The sequence below is a fragment of the Chiloscyllium punctatum genome, chromosome 5, assembly GCF_047496795.1.
Source record: "Chiloscyllium punctatum isolate Juve2018m chromosome 5, sChiPun1.3, whole genome shotgun sequence".
Taxonomy (NCBI): Eukaryota; Metazoa; Chordata; class Chondrichthyes; order Orectolobiformes; family Hemiscylliidae; genus Chiloscyllium; species Chiloscyllium punctatum.
Window position 1 is genome coordinate 9210390 of NC_092743.1, and position 19673 is coordinate 9230062.

At 41.1% G+C, this 19673-nt stretch overlaps 1 protein-coding gene across 2 annotated transcripts in view; it reads right to left on the bottom strand.

The window, feature by feature from the left end:
* The window catches only part of trappc8 (trafficking protein particle complex subunit 8), a 141883-nt gene that overhangs the window by 65008 nt on the left and 57202 nt on the right, over window positions 1-19673 (bottom strand). For both annotated transcript variants that reach the window (XM_072569738.1, XM_072569737.1), the window contains 3 exons: window positions 14211-14461; window positions 7602-7717; window positions 6789-6939 (listed from right to left, as the gene is read on the bottom strand). In XM_072569738.1, the coding sequence (XP_072425839.1) occupies window positions 6789-6939; window positions 7602-7717; window positions 14211-14461 (518 nt within the window). The remainder of the gene's footprint in view (window positions 1-6788; window positions 6940-7601; window positions 7718-14210; window positions 14462-19673) is intronic.

Consider the following 19673-nt stretch of genomic DNA (forward strand, 5'->3'; position numbering starts at 1 on the left):
TGCAGTGATTCTATGATGCGATGAGAATGACCTCAAGGAAAATCGAGGTCAGCTACATGTTCTTTGGGGTGCCCTTTGAAAAGGAGTATAAAAGTTGGTGCAGGCTTTGCTATTAGGAACACTTGTATCAGCAAGTTACCTGCCATCCCACAAGCGTTACTTCTTGGCTGATGATCCTTAAACTCTCCCTGCATGACAATGGACAATATACTCTACGTACACCAGAAGACCTACTTCTTGTATGGGCACTATTAGCTTATGAAGCAAAGGGAAAAGTCTATTCGTTCAGGGCTGCAGTATCAAAGTTAGACAAGCTAAACGTGCTCAGTGACTTCAGCACAAAAGGTAATGCAAACCATGAGGTGCAGGAAAAGGTCATCAAAAATAAAAGCTGGCACAGGGAGATGTAACAGAAATGATTTCCTCAGATGCTCTCATCCAAACTAGCTTCAGACAGACAACTAGTTATAACTAGACTGCTATCCTCTGCAGGAGTCATTTGCAGAGGGGTATGGATGGCACTGTGCCTGCGGCTAGCACTGCTGCCTCAATGCCAGGTACCTGGTTCCACCCTCCGGTGACTGCCTGCATCTCACATTTTACTGCTTCCACTCCTCAAGTTACAAGTCCCCACGCTCCATCTAAAATGCAGTGATGCAGCTATTTGGAATGCCCCACATATTGTGTAGCAAGGATGAATTGGAGGGAGGAGCAGACGGATCAAGTGGAAAGTAAGGGACGAGGCAAATATCAGAGTTTCAGAAGGTGAGAGCTCACAGGTCAAGGCACACGGAGACAGGACAGAGTTGCAAAACTAACCTGGTCAGTCAACTTGAGAAGTTGAAGGCTTGAGTTGAATAGAAAAAAAACCATAAAAGAACCTGTGGAACAGATTTATACAGTCATCTGGCTACTGACCAGAGAGATTGGGGAGTACTCAAATCAGCAGAATTCTGTTTCCATACCAAATCACAAATGGAGGGGAGAAAATTACTGCAGATGCTGGAATCTGTACTGAAAACAACAAGTGCTGGAGATCACAGCATTCATGGACAGACAGTAAGCTCATGTTGAGCCTAAATGACTTCAGAGCTGAATGGGAATATCAGACTGCATAGTTGTACTTCCAAGCTAACTGCAATGACTGAACAGATAACCAAGCAGATGAGACAAAGTTACAGCTTTGCTGGTCTGCTTTTATTGTATGATTTTCTTAACTGTTGAAAGGTGTTTTGAGTTCAGTAAGTTCTTTTTATTGAAAACATCTTTAAGTGGTTTTATCCAGAGTTACAATTACAAATTGGCAGGTTATTTATACCACTGCCTCACAGCAACAGGAAACGTCAATTTCACCCCCAAACTGGCTGTGCAAACCCCACATTATCCCAGTGTCTGCTTCAGTTTCCTCCCACAAACCAGAGGTGCAGGTTAGATGGATTAGTCATAGTAGATAGAGATAGATAGAGTGGGGGGGCAAGATCTGGGTAGGATGGTCTTCAGATAAACAGGGTGGACTTGATGGGCCGAATGGCTTGCTTCCACACTGGAGGGATTCTATAATTTGAAGTTCTGTGCAATGAACCCAACACAATAAAACCCAGAAGATGCACTTGTGTTTATTCTCATACACTGTTCAAGCTCTCTCCTATATAACAGTACAGTACTAAAATACTATTTAAATGTTTCTTAGGTTTTACAACCAAAGACAACAGGCTTCATTGAGAATTATCTTTTCAAAAGAGGCAAATTCCATTGTGATGTGCTTTTGTTTCATTTTATGGGAAGTGACAAGTTGGCAGAAGGTAAATGTGACCGCAGACTAGACTGCACAGAAGTACTATAGAGGGAGCAGAAACAACATACCAGCATGGTTTCTTGGAAAAGCTGGAGGTTACTCTTATTTAAGCAAAGAAAATTAATAAGTCACCAAAATTAGGAGGGCTCTAAATAAAAAGAGAAACTCCTCCCTTTAGTGAAGGGTTGACAACCAGAAGTCTCAAACCAAAAGGTGACTGACTGGAGAACTAATATTGAAAAGGAGGAAAGTTTCCTAAAAACAACGAATTGTTAAGATCTAGAATGCACAACCTGAGGTTGTGGTGGAGGAAGATTCAATTGTGGTTTGTCACAGGAAACTGGATAACTATCTGCAGAAAAAGAGACAGCATATTGACAATGACTCGACAAAATAGTTTACTTGACTGCTTTAGAAGATCTTGGCTTGACCTCCACAGATTAGTTTTATAAAACTAAAGAACTGAAATAATTGGAGAAATACCACCCTCTGGAGGGTTTTCCTCAAATTACAAGTTTTCATGATACACAAACATTTACAAGATTGCCCCACTGCAACCTCAAGACATCTGGCTGAATAACAGCTAAAGGACAACTTCAGTTAAACACAAATCTCAAAGATTTGAGGAGACATCAGACTTGTGGAGGTGATAGCCTAGTTGTATTATTGCTGGACTATTAATCCAGAGATCCAGGTAATTTTCTGGGGACACGTCTCGTGAACAAATAAAAAGTCCTTCACTGGGGCCAAATCAATGCAACCATTTTGAAAACCTGACTATTTTCTGGCTTTCCTCTATATTTCGCTTGCTTTAATAATTTTGCTTTTAATGCCATATCTTAGTCTCTTACTCCCCAACTTCCTCTTGAGCTGACCTAACCTCACTCCACTTTTTCCTTTAAAACATTTAAGTTGTTACAGTTATTCTTTTAACTCCATTCGTTTCTATTTTCTACAGCATCCTAAAACATAAACGCAAGTTGTTGAAATCTTTGAGTAACTGCATAATTGTACCACCACTAAATAAATTGTTCCTGATTTTGCTAAAGTCATGCCCTCCACTGAGATTGGTTTTAGTATTTTTATTTCTGAACTGACTTCTGTTTTTATAAATACTCTTGAAATCTCATTGTGAGCAGTACAAAGATAAAAAGGAGTTTGAGATAAGGACTGCAGTTAGCTAATTCAGATGGGCTCAGGGAGATGAGTTAAGAAAATCAAAGTAATCTAAGTAGATGAAAGGAGAGCAAAATACTGATGTAGTTCAAAAATAAGTCATTAATGCTAAATAATGCCAACAGTTTAAACCACTGATAAAAATGTTATACAGAGGAACATCGATTATCCGAACGAGATGGGCAGGCAGCACTTCATTCGGATAATTGATTATTCGGATAACCGATTCCATGCCTCTTCTCTAGGACTCGGTTTTCTGAAGTTTCCTTTTTCCTTGCTCGGCCTGCCTTGCTCCATCTCGGTCTCAGGGTTTGTTTCTGAGCAGACTCACGTGTGTGTAAGGGACTTGCAGCACTGCTGAAGCCTCTCCCTGCCACTGCTTCACTTCAATGGGATTGAGAGGGGAGGGGGGAAGCACTTGCTATGTCTGCTCCCCGTTCAGGAGCCTAGACAGCAGCACACCTCGCACGTTTCCAGCCAGCAGATTGGGTGAAGTGGCCAGATGCCTCATCTCTTTTCCCCAATGGGACTCCAGGACGAAATGAAGTAATGGAGAAAGCAGCCAGACTGGACACCTACAGCAAGATAGATGCTGCCTTTGGGAGGGGGAGTCTCAAAATAGCACACTATGCAGCCGCGCACACACACAACCTTTTGACAAGTTCCCACTCTGCCCTGTACACAACAATGCTGGAGAAGATTAGGGTACAGCCCTGTGTAGAACTCCAGGGAAAAAAAGTGTGGAGAGAGAGGGGGAGGGCAGGTGGTCAGTCATTTGGAGACAGTGCCTGGGCTCCCATCAAATGTACAGGAATGTTCTCAGCAGCATTTCACTTTTAATCACTAAACAAAAGACGCGATCATTGTTGGTAACACCTCATTGATGTAATGTCTTTAAATCAGGACCTTGAGATCGTCAGATAATCTGAAATTCGGATAGACAATAGACAATAGATGCAGGAGTAGGCCATTCAGCCCTTCGAGCCTGCACCGCCATTCAATATGATCATGGCTGACTGGTATTCGGATAATCGAGGTTCCTCTGTACATGTGGGAAAAGGAACCATGTGTGTAGATAATGAATGATGTGTTCGAGACAACAGCAGTACAAACCAAGGGCTTTGTTAAAACTGCACTTTACTGTTTGCATAACCACAGCCTCAACATAATCAGAAGGGCTAAGTCACTTTTGAACTAGTGACTCCAGATTAAGCTCCAGACTAGAAGATAAAAGATGTGGGTATGTTCACCAAGCTGGGAAGATAATTTGCAAAAGTTTCATCCCTTAGCTACATGACATCTTCAGTGCTTTGGAGCCTCCTGTGAAACGGTACTGTCTCTTCTGTCATCTAGGCAAGGGACGAAATGCCTGCAAATCAACTTCTCAGCTTGGTGAACATACGCACAATCACGGCAACTGGCACCTGAGCTACAAATCTTCACACAAACCTTGAATAGAATAAAAGAAAATAAAAGTATTGGAAGGCATCTAGAAATCGTCCAAGGTTGATTACTGAATGAGGATTACCAAATTAAGCGAATTAATGAAGAAACAGCTTCTACTCAGTTTTCATCTTTTTGAAGGGAGGATAATCAAAGAGAATTAATAGATTATAAATTCAACAGAGATAGAGAATTCAAATTCAGAAATTTTCTTTTGAGCACAAGACTGCAGAATAAGTACCTAATTTCAGAACCAAAGGTATTGTAGAAATACAAGAACCTTAAGCAACTTTTGTCTTAATCAATAGTAAAAATGTTTTACTACCTTAAGTGTTCATTCAGGTGAGGTTTGACTTAAAAACAGGAGTGGGTGCATCTTTGCTATTTCTAGAATCACAGTAAAGGTTTGGAAGGTCCAATACATGGCAATCAATTCAACAGTAACTTTCTAAAGATAACCTGAAAAATATCTGAAGGATTACAGAGATATGACACTACTTCAATGCATTTTTAAAAAGAGCTGTGCTCTCTACGATTCCATAATTCTTTACATGTTTAGTGAAATTCTTTCAAAGTGACATCAAATAGACAAATGTGTCTCACCGTGCACTTTTTAAAATAATTTTTGAGACATGTGCATTGTCAGTCAGGCCAGCATTTAACACCCATTCTCAATTGCTTGAGATGAGGAGTTGAATCCCTGCAGTTTCTGGGGTGCACGAATAGTGCCATTCAGAAGTAAGTTTCAGGATTTTGACCCAGCAATATTGAATGAATGGTAACATATTTCCAAGTCAGGACAGTGTGGGGTTTGGAAGGGAACTTTCAGGTCATGTACCCATGCATCAGCTGCCCTTTTCATTCCAGATGCTAGGGGTGCTGGCGATGAGTTACTGCGGTTCACACTGCTGCTACTGTGCGTCAGTGGTGAAGGGTGTGAATATTTGTGGACATGGTGCCAGTCAAACGGGTTTAATACTGGATGGTGTACAGCTTCTTGAGATTTCAGCTGCACTCTTCTAGGCTAGATAACAATTTTCTTTCATACTTCTAACTTGCCCCTTTTAGCTGGAGCACAGGCACTGGGAAACAGGAAGCTACCACTGCAGAATTCCCAGACTATTTGTATACCTGGTCCAGTCCAGATTCCAGTCCATGTCATCTGGTGTACTACAAATAATGCCACTGAACATCGAGAAGGTTTAAAGGAGATGGGATGAGAAACCTTTTCACTCAGTGGTGGGAATCAGGAGCTCAGAATCAGGGAGGTTGGGACCCTCATAACATCTTAAGCAGTATTTAAATGTGCACTTACAACATCAAGGCATACACAAAGTTGATGACCAAGCACTGGAAAACAGGCTTAGAATAGTTAGGTCGTTAATTTTGATCAGTGTGGACACAATGGGCCTTTATCTAAGCTGTGGATTGCCATAACTCAGATGGTTCAGCTCTCCTTGTGGAAAATTAAGCAATTTATAGTCATGGCTGGGATTTGGTTTTTGTACATTCACTGATTTGGAGAAAGTGAGGACTGCAGATGCTGGAGATCAAAGTCAAGAGTGTGGTGCTAGAAAAGAGAAGGAGGTCAGGCAGCACCCAAAGAGGAGAATCAAGGTTTCGGGCATAAGCCCTTCATCAGGAATTCCTTGGATGCTGCCTGACCTGCTGTGCTTTTTCAGCTCCACAGTCGACAACGTTGATCGATTTGCTTGCTTATGGCTTCAAGCTAGAGGAAATTTCAGTTGTAAACATGAAAAATACACCTGCCCAATCCCACAGAGAAATCTGCCAATAATTAACATAGTTAAAAATCACAACACCAGGTTATAGTCTAACAGGTCTATTTGGAAGTACTAGCGTTTGGACAGCTGCTCCAAATGTGTCTTATGATCCTACGCCACAGCTACCTGAAGGATCAGCGCTCCGAAAGCTAGTACTTCCAAACAGACCTGTTGGACTATAACCTGGTATTGAGAGATTTTTAAACTTTGTCCACCCCAGTCCAACAGCAGCACCACCACAGAATAATTAACATGACACTGTTGTTTAAACCCACTGTGAGCAGCTTTAGCTGCAACTTTCGTTTAAAAGAGGGAAATAGAAGAGTTTACTGAAAGTATTCGCTACACGGACTTATTTTTCCCTTTTGGGGGTTGGGAGCTGGGCCGAGGCCAGGAAGAGGAGAAACTGTGGAAAAGGCAAGAGGGGGCACAGATAGAGACGCACTCCTTAAAATCAATAGGAGTATCAGAATGGAGGTACCAATGTAATTTTCAAAACACTGTACATATTCTTAACATTCAGTTACCCTGCATTTTTGGTGTCATCTCCCAACATATTGGTTGAATAATGTGGGTAATTAAGAACTAACCAATGCCCCTGCAGCATATAACATTGCTTGATCGTTGAGAAAGTCCTTCTTTGCTGTATGGTAGCAGCTGTAAGCCAGGTCGTAGTGTTGGACCAAGAAACACAGATCAGCCATTTTTCTTATCTGCAGCTCTGGAGCTTCTGGTGGATACCTGAAGATCATCAAGCAGAATGCAGAGTCAGCAACTAAATTCCTGTACCCTCGGCTGTTGCAAGTGCCAAATTCATACCTGGCAATTTCAGTGCTCCACAGGTACATCAGATCGAAGCATTTCTTGAAGGACTCATTACCCAAGCATGTGACTCACTTGATTCAGAACGAAACAGATATACTCACACACCCAAAAAATAGATTATATGGTTAGGACTTAAGAACTCTTCCACATATTATTTACTGCTTTGGCACACAATTTATCTAATTTTGAACAAATCATCAGTGGAAAGGTTCAACCCACAAATTAAACCAATCTTTGCAAATCTGGTTGTACTTTTTTTCTCAAGATGGAAAAAGTCTTTCCAATCTCAGACTTTCATTTTCATTTCCTCCCCTCAACCTCAATTCAAGGCTGTGTGTGAACTTTCAATTTCTTGGACTAACTTAGGTCTCCAGCCTCTCTGGTTTCCTTTGCATTTTAACTCCTCATTGCTAATCTTTATCAAAATATTTTCTACAATAGTACCTCAAAAACAAAGCCATACAAGGCCAATGGGAAAACACTTCCTTTCATTATAAAGTTTTGAATGTAGGAAATTAATTAGTCTGTAGTCTTTTTAAAAAAAATTCCAACCAAGAATTTCAGCCCAGAATACTTACAATATACTGCTGGCATTTTTAAGTTCATTCAAGGTTTTCTCTGGCACCTTACTCCCACTGAACCATTTCTTTGTAGCAGTGAATAAAGAGCGGCTGAGACCTTTTCTGGATACAAGCTGCAGAAACAAATCAGAAGATTTCGAAAAGATGGATTGTTTGAACAATTCACAACACGAGTAAGGTATCAGTCTAGGCCTCTACAATTGAAAATGCATAAGTTTTATAAACAAATCATTGTAGGATGATGTGACAAAGCTAAAAATGTGTCCTTTAAATCAAATGAATCCTCAAATCTGCACGTGGCCATGCAGTTGAGAAGGTATCATTCAGACAGCCCATAAGCGACCTTTTTAGTAGACTGTCATAACAAAAAAAATTAAAACAAATAGGTCTCAAAATAAATGGAGGCATCAATGTCTCGACTGTTGGAGCTGGATGAACTGCAGATCATTCGGGAGGCAGAGGGAGTTATTGAGAGGTGTTACAGTGAGGTAGTTACTCCACAGCTGTGTGAAGAAGGTAGATGGGTTACCGTCAGGGGTAGGAAAGGGAATCGGCAGGCAGCGCAAAGATCTCCTGTGGTGGTTCCCCTCAGCAAGAAACCATTTTGGATACTGTTGGAGGGTAAACAACTCACCAGTGGGGCACAAGTTTCTGGTGCAGAATCCAACCCTGTTGCTCAGAGGGGAAAGGGGGAAAGAGGAGCAGAGCTTTAGTCTTTGGGGACGCCATAGTTAGATGGTTTTGTGGCAATGAGAGAGACTTGCAATTGGTGTGTTGCCTCCCAGGTGCCAGGGTTTGTGATGTCTCAGATAGTGTTTTCGGGAACCTGGAGGGGGAGCAGCCCCAAGTCGTGGTCCACATAGGCACCAATGACATAGATCCCCACCTTTCTTCCTACCTAAGGCAGAAATTCAGGGAGTAGGATAGAAGCTTAGAGCTAGAAGAAACAGTTATCATAGAGGGTTTGTTGCCTGTGCCATGTGCTAGGAACAGGGAAAGAGTGGAGTGAACATGTTGCTGCAGGAGAGGGGGTTTGGATTCTTGGATAATTGGAGCTCTTTCTGGGGAAGGCAGGATCTCTACAAACAGGATGGTCTTCACCTGAACCAGAGGGGTACCAATATTCTGGGCAGGGGGGTTTGCGAATGCTCTTCGGCAAGGGGCGTTGGGGGGTTAAACTAATGCAGCAGGGGGGTAACCTGAATTGTAGTTCCAGTTTACAGGAGGTTGAGGGTAGTGAGGTCAGGGATAGGTTTACAAGGTCGCGAGAGGTCACCAGCATCCAGGATATGGATTTGAAGTGTGCGCATTTCAACGCCAGGAGCATCCAGAATAAGGTGGATGAACTCGCAGCACGGGTTGGTACCTGGGATTTTGATTTTGTAGCCATTTCAGAGACATGGCTAGAGGGGGGAATAGGAATCGTTGTTGCAGATTCTGGGATTTAGATGTTGTTTCAGTAAGAGGCAAAGGTGGCGATGCACCAAGGATAACATTACAGCAGCGAGGTAACATTTGAGGACTCATTCACTGAGGTAGTTTGGGCTAAGGTTAGAAACAGGAAAGGAGTGGTCACCCTGTTGGGAGTTTTCAAAAGGCCTCCAAATTGTTCCAGGGATGTAGAGGACATGATAGCAAAGATTGTTTTTGATAAGAACATGTAACAGGGTAGTTGTTATGGGGGCTTTAACTGCTCCAATCTTGACTGGGAATAAGGTCAGCTTTTGTTCAATATGTGCAGGAGGGTTTTCTGACAGTACGCAGACAGGCCAACAAGGGGAGATGCCATATTAGATTTGGTACTGAGGAATGAATCCGGTGAGCACTTTGGTGATAGTGACCACAATTCAGTTATGTTTACAATAGCAATGGGCAGGGATAGGCATAAACCGCAGGGAAAGGTATAACCGGAGGAAAGGCAATTATGATACGATTAGGCAAAATTTAGGATGCATAGGATGGGAAAGGAAACTACAGGGGATGGATGAACCTGAAATGTGGAGTTTATTCAAGGAACAACCACTGCAGGTGCTTGATTAGTATATACTTATCAGCCAGGAAGGTAGTTGTCAAGGGAACCATGGTTTACTAAAGTTGAAGCTCTCGTCAAGAGAAAAATGAAGGCTTGTGAGGATGAGGTGTGATGGCTCAGAGGGCTTGAGTGTTATAAGTTAGTCAGAAAAGATCTAAAGAGACAGCCAGGAGGGGACATGAGAAGTTGCTGGCAGATAGGATCAAGGAAAACTAAGGCATTCTATAGATAGATCAGGAATAAAAGAATGATGAGAGTAAGATTAAGGCCAAAGACAGCAATAGGAAGTTGCGTATGGAATCTGAGGACAAAGGAGAAGCAATTAATGAATATTTTTAGTCAGTATTCACATTTAGTCAGTATTCACATAGTGAGAATATGGAGAATACAGGCTACTAGATTAGATGGGATTGCAGTTGACAAAGAGGAGGTTTTAGCAATTTTGGAAGATCTGAAAATTAGTAAGATCCCTGAGCTGGACGGGATTTTCTGGGAAGCCAAGGATGAGATTGCAGAGCCTTTGATCTTGGTCATCGTTGTCAACAGGAGTACTGCTAGAATACTGGAGGATAGTAAATGTCGTTCACTTGTTTGAGGGGAGTCAGGTCAACCCTGGTAATTATAGGCCAGTGGGTAAGGTGTTGGAAAAGGTTACGAGATAGGATTTATCATCTGGAAAAGAATAATTTGATTAGGGATAGTCAACACGGTTTTGTGGAGGGTAGGTCATGCTTAACTAAACATATTGAGTTATTTGAGAAGGTGACAAAACAGGCGGATGAAGGTAAAGTGGTTGATGTGGTGTATATGGACTTCAGTAAGGAGTTTGATAAGGTTCCACACAGTGAGCTATTGCACAAAATATGGAGTTTCAGGATTGAAGGTGACTTAGGGGTTTGGATCATAAATTGGCGAGCTGAAAGATGACAGAGGGAAATGCTCATCCTGGAGCTCAGTTTCTAATGGTGTGTTGCAAGGATCTGTTCTGGGGCCACTGCTGTCTGTCATTTTTATAAAATGATCTGGGAGTGGGCCTCAAAAGGATGGGTTAGTAAATTTGCAGATAACACTAAGGTAGGCAGAGTTGTGGATAGTGCTGAAGGAAGTTGTGGGTTACAGAGGGACATAGCTAAGATGCAGAGCTGGGCTGAGAAGTGGCAAATGGAGTTTAATGCAGAAAAACGTGAGATAGTTCATTTTGGAAGAAATAACATGTATGCAGAGTACTGGGCTAATAAAACTTTTGCAGTGTAGATGAACAGAGATCTCAGTATCCAGGTGCATAAATCCTTGAAAGTTGCCACCCAGGTTGATAGGCTTGTTAAGGAGGCATATGGTGTGCTGGCATTTATTGGTAGGGGGATTGAGTTTCACAGCCACGAGGTCATGCTTCAGCTGTACAAGACATTGGTATGGTTGCACCTGGAGTCACTGCATTATAGGAAGGATGTGGAAGCTTTGGAAATGGTTCAGACGAGATCTACTAGGATATTGCCTGGTATGGAAGTAAAGTCTTTGAGGAAAGGCTGAGGGAACTGAGGCTGTTTTCATTGGACAAAAGATGGAGAGGTGACTTAATCGAGATGTAGAAGATAATCAGAGAGCTCGATAGGGTGGACAATGAAAGACGTTTTCCTCAGATGCTGAAGGCTGACATGAGGTGACAGTGCTTTAAATTGAAGGGTGATAGATTGAGGACAGATATCAGGAGTAGTTTTTTTACTCAGGAGGAGGAACGTGGAACGACCTGACTGCAACTCGTTGACATTAAAGGGCATTGGACATACATATGGATAATAAGGGAACAGTGTTGGTTAGATGGGCATCAGATTAATTTCACAGGTGAGTGCAACATTAAGGGCCGAAAGACCTGTACTGCGCTGTAATGTTCTATATTCTATGTAGATGCTGCCAGACCTGTTGAGACTTCTTGCAGTTAGTGGAGGGTAAAATATTAATGGGGACATCATGGAGGAAAACTTCTCTGCTCTTCAAAATAAAGAGAGTGTCTTAAGATCTTTCCTATTTACCTGAAAATGCAGACAGGCACTTGGATTAATGTTTATCCAACATAACGCATTTGATAGTCACTGGACTAAAAGAAATACCTAGATAATCTACTTAAGACCCCGAAGGAGTTGAACCTTTTACCTTACAACAGACTCAAACTCAAGACTCAAAAACCCAACTCTTTTAGCTGAGTGTGTGCAAAACAGCAGCAGCACAAATTGTATTATGTGAAGTGCCAAATTACACTTTGTCCTAGAGTAGATACAGTTACAGAAATGGTACAGAATTATGAAACTATAGTGTTATTAGATTATAGATATACTTATATTTTGGACAAAATTAAAAAATTGTGTAAGGTAGAAACTAAAAGACAAAAAGATGACATTTCATTACAGCAACTTCAGAACAGGTCCCTACCCATCCGCAGGTAACTTACACGGAAATAAAATTTACAACACAATGAAGCCATTTGGCACATTCTCAGTCAACAAAACAGCTATCCTGCCTAATCCCACTTTCCAGTGGCTGACTGGGACAAACCAGAAAGAAAAGCCCCAGGTTACTTTAGCTGTAGGAGCGAGCGAGAGCAGTTGTGAATCATTGCAGAGAGTAATCCGCATTTGTACTACAGCAATAAAAGATTGTATTAACCAGAATGTCTAACTAAGCATTAGTCCCATAAAGCGTAGCTGCTTTATACTGGTCCTAATAGGAAGGTGGTGTAGTTAGAATTCACTATCCTGACGATGCATGAACTATGCACTAAAGAACAGATTCAGCTGCCAGTTTGAAAACCTGCAGTGATGGCTAAGTTGCTCAGGCTTGAACCCTGCTCCAATTTCACTCACCTAGCAACCTGGAATAAAGCTTATTACTCACGAGTGAATTCAAAGCTTTTTTATATTAAAGTAGCAGCTTCACTTAACACAGGTCAGAAATGATCAGCATTAAAAACTGAAGCTTTCAAATATTTTGTTGTGTAAATGCAAATACATATCAAATCATGGCAGCCTCCCCCGATGGTAGGCAAATTCAAAATTAGGGAGCATAATTTTAAAGTGATAGGAGACAGATTTAAAGGGTAACTTTTTCCACACAGAAGATGGTTTGTGTGTGGAATCAGCTGTTAAAAAAGTGATAGAGACGGTACAGTTACAACATTTGAGACACATTTGGACAGGTACATGAATGGGAAAGGCTTTGAGGAATTTGAGCCATACGCAACCAATTGGGACTAGTTTAGTTGGGAAATTTGGTCAGCATGAACAAGTTGGACTGAGGCTGGATTAGTGGTGCTGGAAGAGCGCAGCAGTTCAGGCAGTATCCAAGCAGCTTCGAAATCGACGTTTCGGGCAAAAGCCCTTCATCAGGAATAAAGCTCTATTTCTGCAAAGTATGACTCTACAACACTGGCCAGGGATACTTTTGTATTAATTTTGCACCTCGAAAATAAGATTTAAATCAGAGGTTGAAAATAATTCTTTACCTTAATACAAAACCTAGTTTCATTGTCTGCATGTCATTGACAACTCCAGAGGCAAAAAACAGATCAATGATCTAACTCAATAGCAGAGTAGACTCAAGCGGTTGAATGGCCCATGTAGCATGCTTGTGCCAAATAAAATTAAATTAACAGCTTTGTTTAATGTTTAGCACTGTATGGAAGCCTGTTGTTTCGTTGCCTTGCTACTTAGGTGGTACACATCAGCTTGTATAAATGACTGTCATTCTAGTGGACAGAGATGATGCCTATGTTTCAAGTGGCCTACAGCTAATCATGATGTTGGCAAATCAACATATTCCTTGAATTTTGGCTTTTCTAATCGTGCAGAGCTTGGCTCAGACTAAACTTCATGAAGCAATCCTGAGCAGCACAGGACTTTTGCACCACCCAGTGACAGGAAGAAGTTATTACTACAATACTTTCCATGCACAATTTTCAGCATTAAATATTCTTCAAACAAAAATGTTTCACCACGTATCAAGTACAGAAACCTACATTTCTCTGCAAAGTATTGAAAGTTCATGAAATTAAACTCTCAGCTAAGCCAATGAGGCTGAAAGGAATAGTCAGCTCTGTTATGTGGATAGGCTCTGCGTTATGTGCCTCATTTCGCACAAAACGGGTTTCAAGAATGCTACATTTGATTTACAAGGCAGACAAGCTTATCATTGTGATTTGTAAACATTCAACTCAGTTTTACCTTTATTACACTGTGATAATTATGCAAATAGAAGAAACAAACCAACAGCATTTTTGAGACTTAAATCTTAAACATAAGGCATATGAAATGTTTACCCCATCTTTTCTTCAGGTGCTAACTGATCAGCATTTTTGTGTACAAAGTAAACAGTTTTTACCATTTCAATAAGAAACTCATTTGTATAGCACTTTACTTGATCTCAGGCCACTCTAAAGTGCTTTATAGAAGACAAAGTACTTTTGAAGTTCTGTAATTATGATTCTGCAATATTTAATCATCAGTTCATGACATGGGTATCTGATCATTTGAACAGTTGCAGTGAATGATTAAAGAAATATACACAAAAAAGAATAGCCACACCTGATCATTTAGTTGTCGTATAGTCTTTTCTATGTGTGGCAGCAATCCCCGAAATGTGAACTCCTGAATGAACTGTCTAATTCGATCATGATCAGTGAGTGTTAAACTGAGTCCATGAGCAGTCAAGGTGTTTTGTTTGATTGAATCATTCACCGTCTCAACAGACTTTGGTCGGTTCGGACCATCAAGTCCCCCCGACTTCACAGGACCATCTTGAAATAGATGGGATTTAAAGTCGTTTGGAATTCCATCTGTTAAAATAAAGGAAGAGCAGTTAGAAACAGAAAAGAGTAGGTCACTCAGCCCTTGAAACCTGTTTTAATATAATATAATCATGGCTGATCGTCCAACTCAGTACCCCGCTCCCACTTTCCTCCTGTACCCAGAGACAGATATACGTCTTGGGCCTCAAGAGATCCATCTCCTATTGGCCTCAACTACTTTCTATGGAAGACATTTCACAGGCTCAACTTTTTGGGTAACGAATCTTCTCATCTCAGTCCTAAATGGCCGATACCATGTCGCTAGACCGGCTCTAGACTGATCATCAGGAACATCATTTCTTTTTTAAAATGTGCAGCCATTTTATTAAAATTCCCCCCTTTATTCTTTTAAACTCTAATGAATATAATCCTAATCAATTCAATCTTTCCTCATACATCAATCCTTCCACCCCAGGAAGCAGTCTGTTAAACCTTTGTTGCACTCTCATGGACAAAATATCCTTCCTCAGATAAAAGAGACCAAAACTGCACACAATGCTCTAGGTGTGGTTTCACCAAGGCCCTGCACAACTGCAGCAAGACATCCCTGCTTCTGTACTCCAACTCTCTTGCTATGAGATTTGCAATACATGTTAATAATGTAGACTGGACAGCTAGCTGCAGTTTTAAAAATCTACAGACTCATGACCCTCAAGAAATTCCTCACTACTTTAAATGGGAAACCTCTTACTGTGAAAGATTAGATGATAACCAATCTTTACAAAGACATTAAAGTATTCCAAAAAAAAACTAAGAGGGCAAAATGAGGTATAGAAATAAATACAAACAACAATGAGAAACAGTACTAAGGAAACTAATGGGGGTAAAGACCAAAAGGTCCCTTGGACCAAACAGGGTACACCCTAGGAGATTGAAGCAAAGAACCACAGAGTTACTGGATGCACTGGTAGTAATCACAGAAACTCAAGATTTGGAAAAGTCCTACAGGACTGGAAAAGTGCCAACGCAAATCTTATTGAAAAAGGCAGGAAAAGAAACACAGGAGTATAGGCCAGATAGCTAAACATTGATTATAATAGTGTAATAGAATTAAGTAATTTCAGAAATGTGGAGTCAGTATGTATTCATGAAGGGGAAATCATGCCTGACAACTCAGAATTTAAGGTGGTACCAAGCAGGATAAATAAAAAGAGAACCAGAGGATGGAATACACCTCTGAAAATCACAGAAAAGGTCCTTAGGCCCATCAAGTCTGTATTAAAAAAACTACAATACTATCGACACTAGTCCCACTTTCCAGCACCAGGCGCTGAGCCTTTAATGTTATGACTCAAGGGTTCAATATTTAAAAGGCTTGAGGTCACCACCTCAACTACCCTCCAAAGCAGTGCATTCCTGACTTCCACAGCACTCTGGGTGAGAAAATTCTTACTCAAATCTCCTCTAAACCTTTACCTTTCATCTTGAAATTACACCCCCTCTTTACTGTCCCTTCAACGAAGAGAACAGCTGCTTTCTGTTCACTACCATCTCCCCACCCCAACCATCCCTACTCCAAAGAAAACAACCTGAGCATATCCAGCTCCCCTTCATAGCTGAGATACTTCATCTCAGGCAATATCCTGGTGAATCTCCTTTTCACTCCCATCCTATAGTAAGAACTGTACACAGTATTCCAGCTGCAGCCCAATGTTCTGTAGGTGCTAACAATCACCCTGCTCTTCTAATCTATGCCTCAAAATGAATGGCAAGCCATACCAATGCCTTAACTTTCCTATTAACTTGTCCGGTCAGGTTTAGGGATCTGTGGATAAGCCTCTCCCCTCAGTTTCCGAGTGCCCTTCCAGAGAGTACTCATTTAGCACTTTACCAACGTCCTCTGACTTCTCACACATTAGTCCTTGGTCCCCAACTGGCCCTGCTACTTCCCTCATTCTCTTCCTCTTGATAGCCTTGCAGTGTCACGTGACTAATCTTGCCCGCCAGTGTTTCTTCATATCCCTCCTTTGCTCTAATTACTTTTCTAAGATTTCCCCCTTCCTATATTGCTTTAAGGCCTCCATTGTTTTACTCCTTTTGTAGTGGCTGTATGTCTTGATTTTATCCAGTCTTAAATATTACTAGGCATCCATGCTTCTCTCAGCTTCTTGCTCCTACATTTCATCCGAAAGGGAACAGGTGAGGCCTGTACTCCACCCCATTAGTTTTTGGGCACCTCCCACTGTTCTGCTGTGGATTTACCCTCAAGTAGCTGTTTACTGTTATTTTGACCAGATCCTGCCTTCTTCTAATACAATCAACCTACCCCTATCCAAAACCTGTTTTGCAGGCCATCTTTCTCCCTTTCCATAACAAATTTAAAAGTGCTTTGATCACTATCACTAAATGCTCCTCCACTGTCACCTCCAACATCTGGCTTTGTTCCTAAAGTAGGTCCAACACTGCATCGTCCCATGTAGGACCATCTACATGTTGATGATAAGCTCTCCTTGTATACATTTCATGCAATCCGCTCCCTGTAAATCATTCATACTATGATTACCACAATAAGTATGGAACACAATTTCAAAAAGGCCTTCAAGGTGTATTAGGCTACTTAAGAGCCTGTGGTAGGACATTAGCATACTTAGAAGATTAGCTAACTAACAGAAGACATTTAGGACAAAGGTGGATAGCAATCTGTAACTAGCGGAATATCACATATCAGTGCAAAGCCCACAATTACTTACTATGATGTGGGAAGCAAACATACACTTGCCAAGTCCATGCTAGCACAATTGGAAAGGCAAGTGGTGAGCATGACAGTTCACAGAAGGACAGACATGTTGAGTGAACAAAAACCTTGGCATATTTAAATACAATATAGGAAAATGAGAGGTCATGCACTTTGGCAGGAAGGTGGAGAAACTGAATATTATGCAAATTGAGAAATACTGCATCAAGTTGCAGCACAAAGGAATTGGGGGTGGCCTCATACATGAATCACGCAGATAGCTTGCAAGTTCAGGAGGTAACAGAAGTCTAATGGAATGTCGGCTTTTATTTCAACAGTTTGAAATACAAAATAGGAAAGTCGTGCTAAAACTATAATAGTTAGCTGGTCACCTGCTGGAATACTTTAAGGCCCTTAAAAAAAAAGGAGGCGGCTATTCGGCCCCTCAAATCTGTATCATCATTTAACAGGATTATGGTTGCCAGACATTCCTGCCTTTTCCCCATAACACTAGAGGCCAAATGATGTCAAGAAACTATGGCCAGGACAGTCATACTGGCCTCAAAATGTTCAGTTTCTTTTCACAGATGCTGCCAGACCCGGATTTCTCAAGTTTATTTCAGATTTCCTCTATCTACAGCATTTTGCTTTTGTAGAAAACAGGAATATCAGCAAGGCATTCAGTCCCTCAGGAGACACTAAAGGATCTAACTGCACTAGACTGTGTGCAGAAGAGATTCAGAGTAGTGCTTGACCTGGAAACAACTCAACTATGAAGGGAGGTTAATTAGGATGAGATTGTTTTCCTTTGAGCAGAGAATCTGGGGGATCAATTGAAGCGTAGAAAATTGAAGACTACAGACAAGAGTAATTAGGGAGAAACATCTCCTGTCAGTCAAGTGGGCAATGATCAAGAGGACAATTTTAAAACCAAAAGAGCAGGAAGTTGAGAGGGGATTTGAGGAAATTTGTGGACATCCAGAACACTGACTGAAAGGATGGCAGAGGCAGCAAGCATTCAGATATTTAATAATAATTTAGGTTAGCACTTGAAACACCATATCAAACCTAGAGGCCAAGTTCAAGTAAATGGGATTAGAATAGACTGATGACACCAAAGTTGGATGCATAGTGGACAACAAAGGAGGTTACCTCAGAACATTGGGACCTTGATCAGATGGGTCAATGGGCTGAGAAATGGCAAATGGAGTTTAATTGAAATAGGGGGCTTTGCATTTTGGCAACAAAATCAGGGCAGGACTTATCCACCTAATAGTAAGGTCTTGGGGAGCATTCTTAAATATAATTTGAGACCTTGGAGGGCAGGTTCACAGTTGAAAGTGGAATTGAAGGTACACAGGATAGTGAAGTTGGCATTTGATATGCTAACTTTTACTGGTCAGCGCATTGAGTAGAGGAGTTGGGAGGTCATGTTTCATAGGGGCATCGGTTATGCCACTTTAAAATATTGTCTGCAATCTTGGTTTCCCTGCTATAGGAAGGAGGTTGTGAATCTTGAAAGGGTACAGAAAAGATTTGCAAGAATGCTGCCAGGGTTGGAGGGTCTGAAGCTAACTAGGCTGGGGCCATTTTCCCTTGAGCGGAGGTTGAAGGGTGACTTATCAGAGCTTATAAAATCAAGGAGGGCATGGATAGGGTGAACAGTCAAGGTCTTTTCCCTAGCATGGGGAATTCTAAAACTAGAGGGCATAGGTTTAAGGTGAGAGGGTAAAGATTTACAAGGGACATAAGGGGCAACTTTTCCCAGAGATGACCAGTGTCAATGCCAGATTTGGCTTTTCTCAACGTAGCTACTGCTGAAACAAAAAACTAAGAGCTTATTCTCAAACTGTATATGTGCTTGAGATGAACAGAATCTGCTCATCTCAAATTCTTTAGTTTGTGTGCGCAATGAGCTGCTAGAGGAAGTGATAAAGGCTGGTATAATTACAAAATTTAAAAGGCATCTGAATAGGAAGGGCTTTAGAGAGATATGGGCCAAATGCTGGCCAATGGACCAAGATTAATTTAGGATATCTGGTCGGCATGGACGATTGGACCAAAAGGTCTGTTTCCATGCTGTATAACTATGACCGGTGCAGATACAATGGGCCTCTTGCCATGCTACAAAAGTTCTAAGTGTGTATTATTTTAAGCGTGCCCATTATTTAAGATCAAACAAATCTAACTCAATCACAATGCTATTTTCACATACTATCCTAACTACCTAATAATCTCTGTCTTGAGTATCGTAACCAATAGAGTTTCCAGCTCTCTGGGGTAGAGAATTCCATGGATTCAAAATAGCGTGGGGAAGGAGGAGGAAAGCATGTTTTAATATTTTAGTATATACAAGATAGGCTGTAAAAATACAAATCATTGTTGCTTTGTACAGAAAAAAAATTTTCCTTTATAAATTACTTTAGGCCTTTATTCCAGTCACCCATCCAAATGATCTTTAATCCAAAGGCATTTTGCATACTTAAACCCTGTAAGTAGTTAAAAATCACAACACCAGGTTATAGT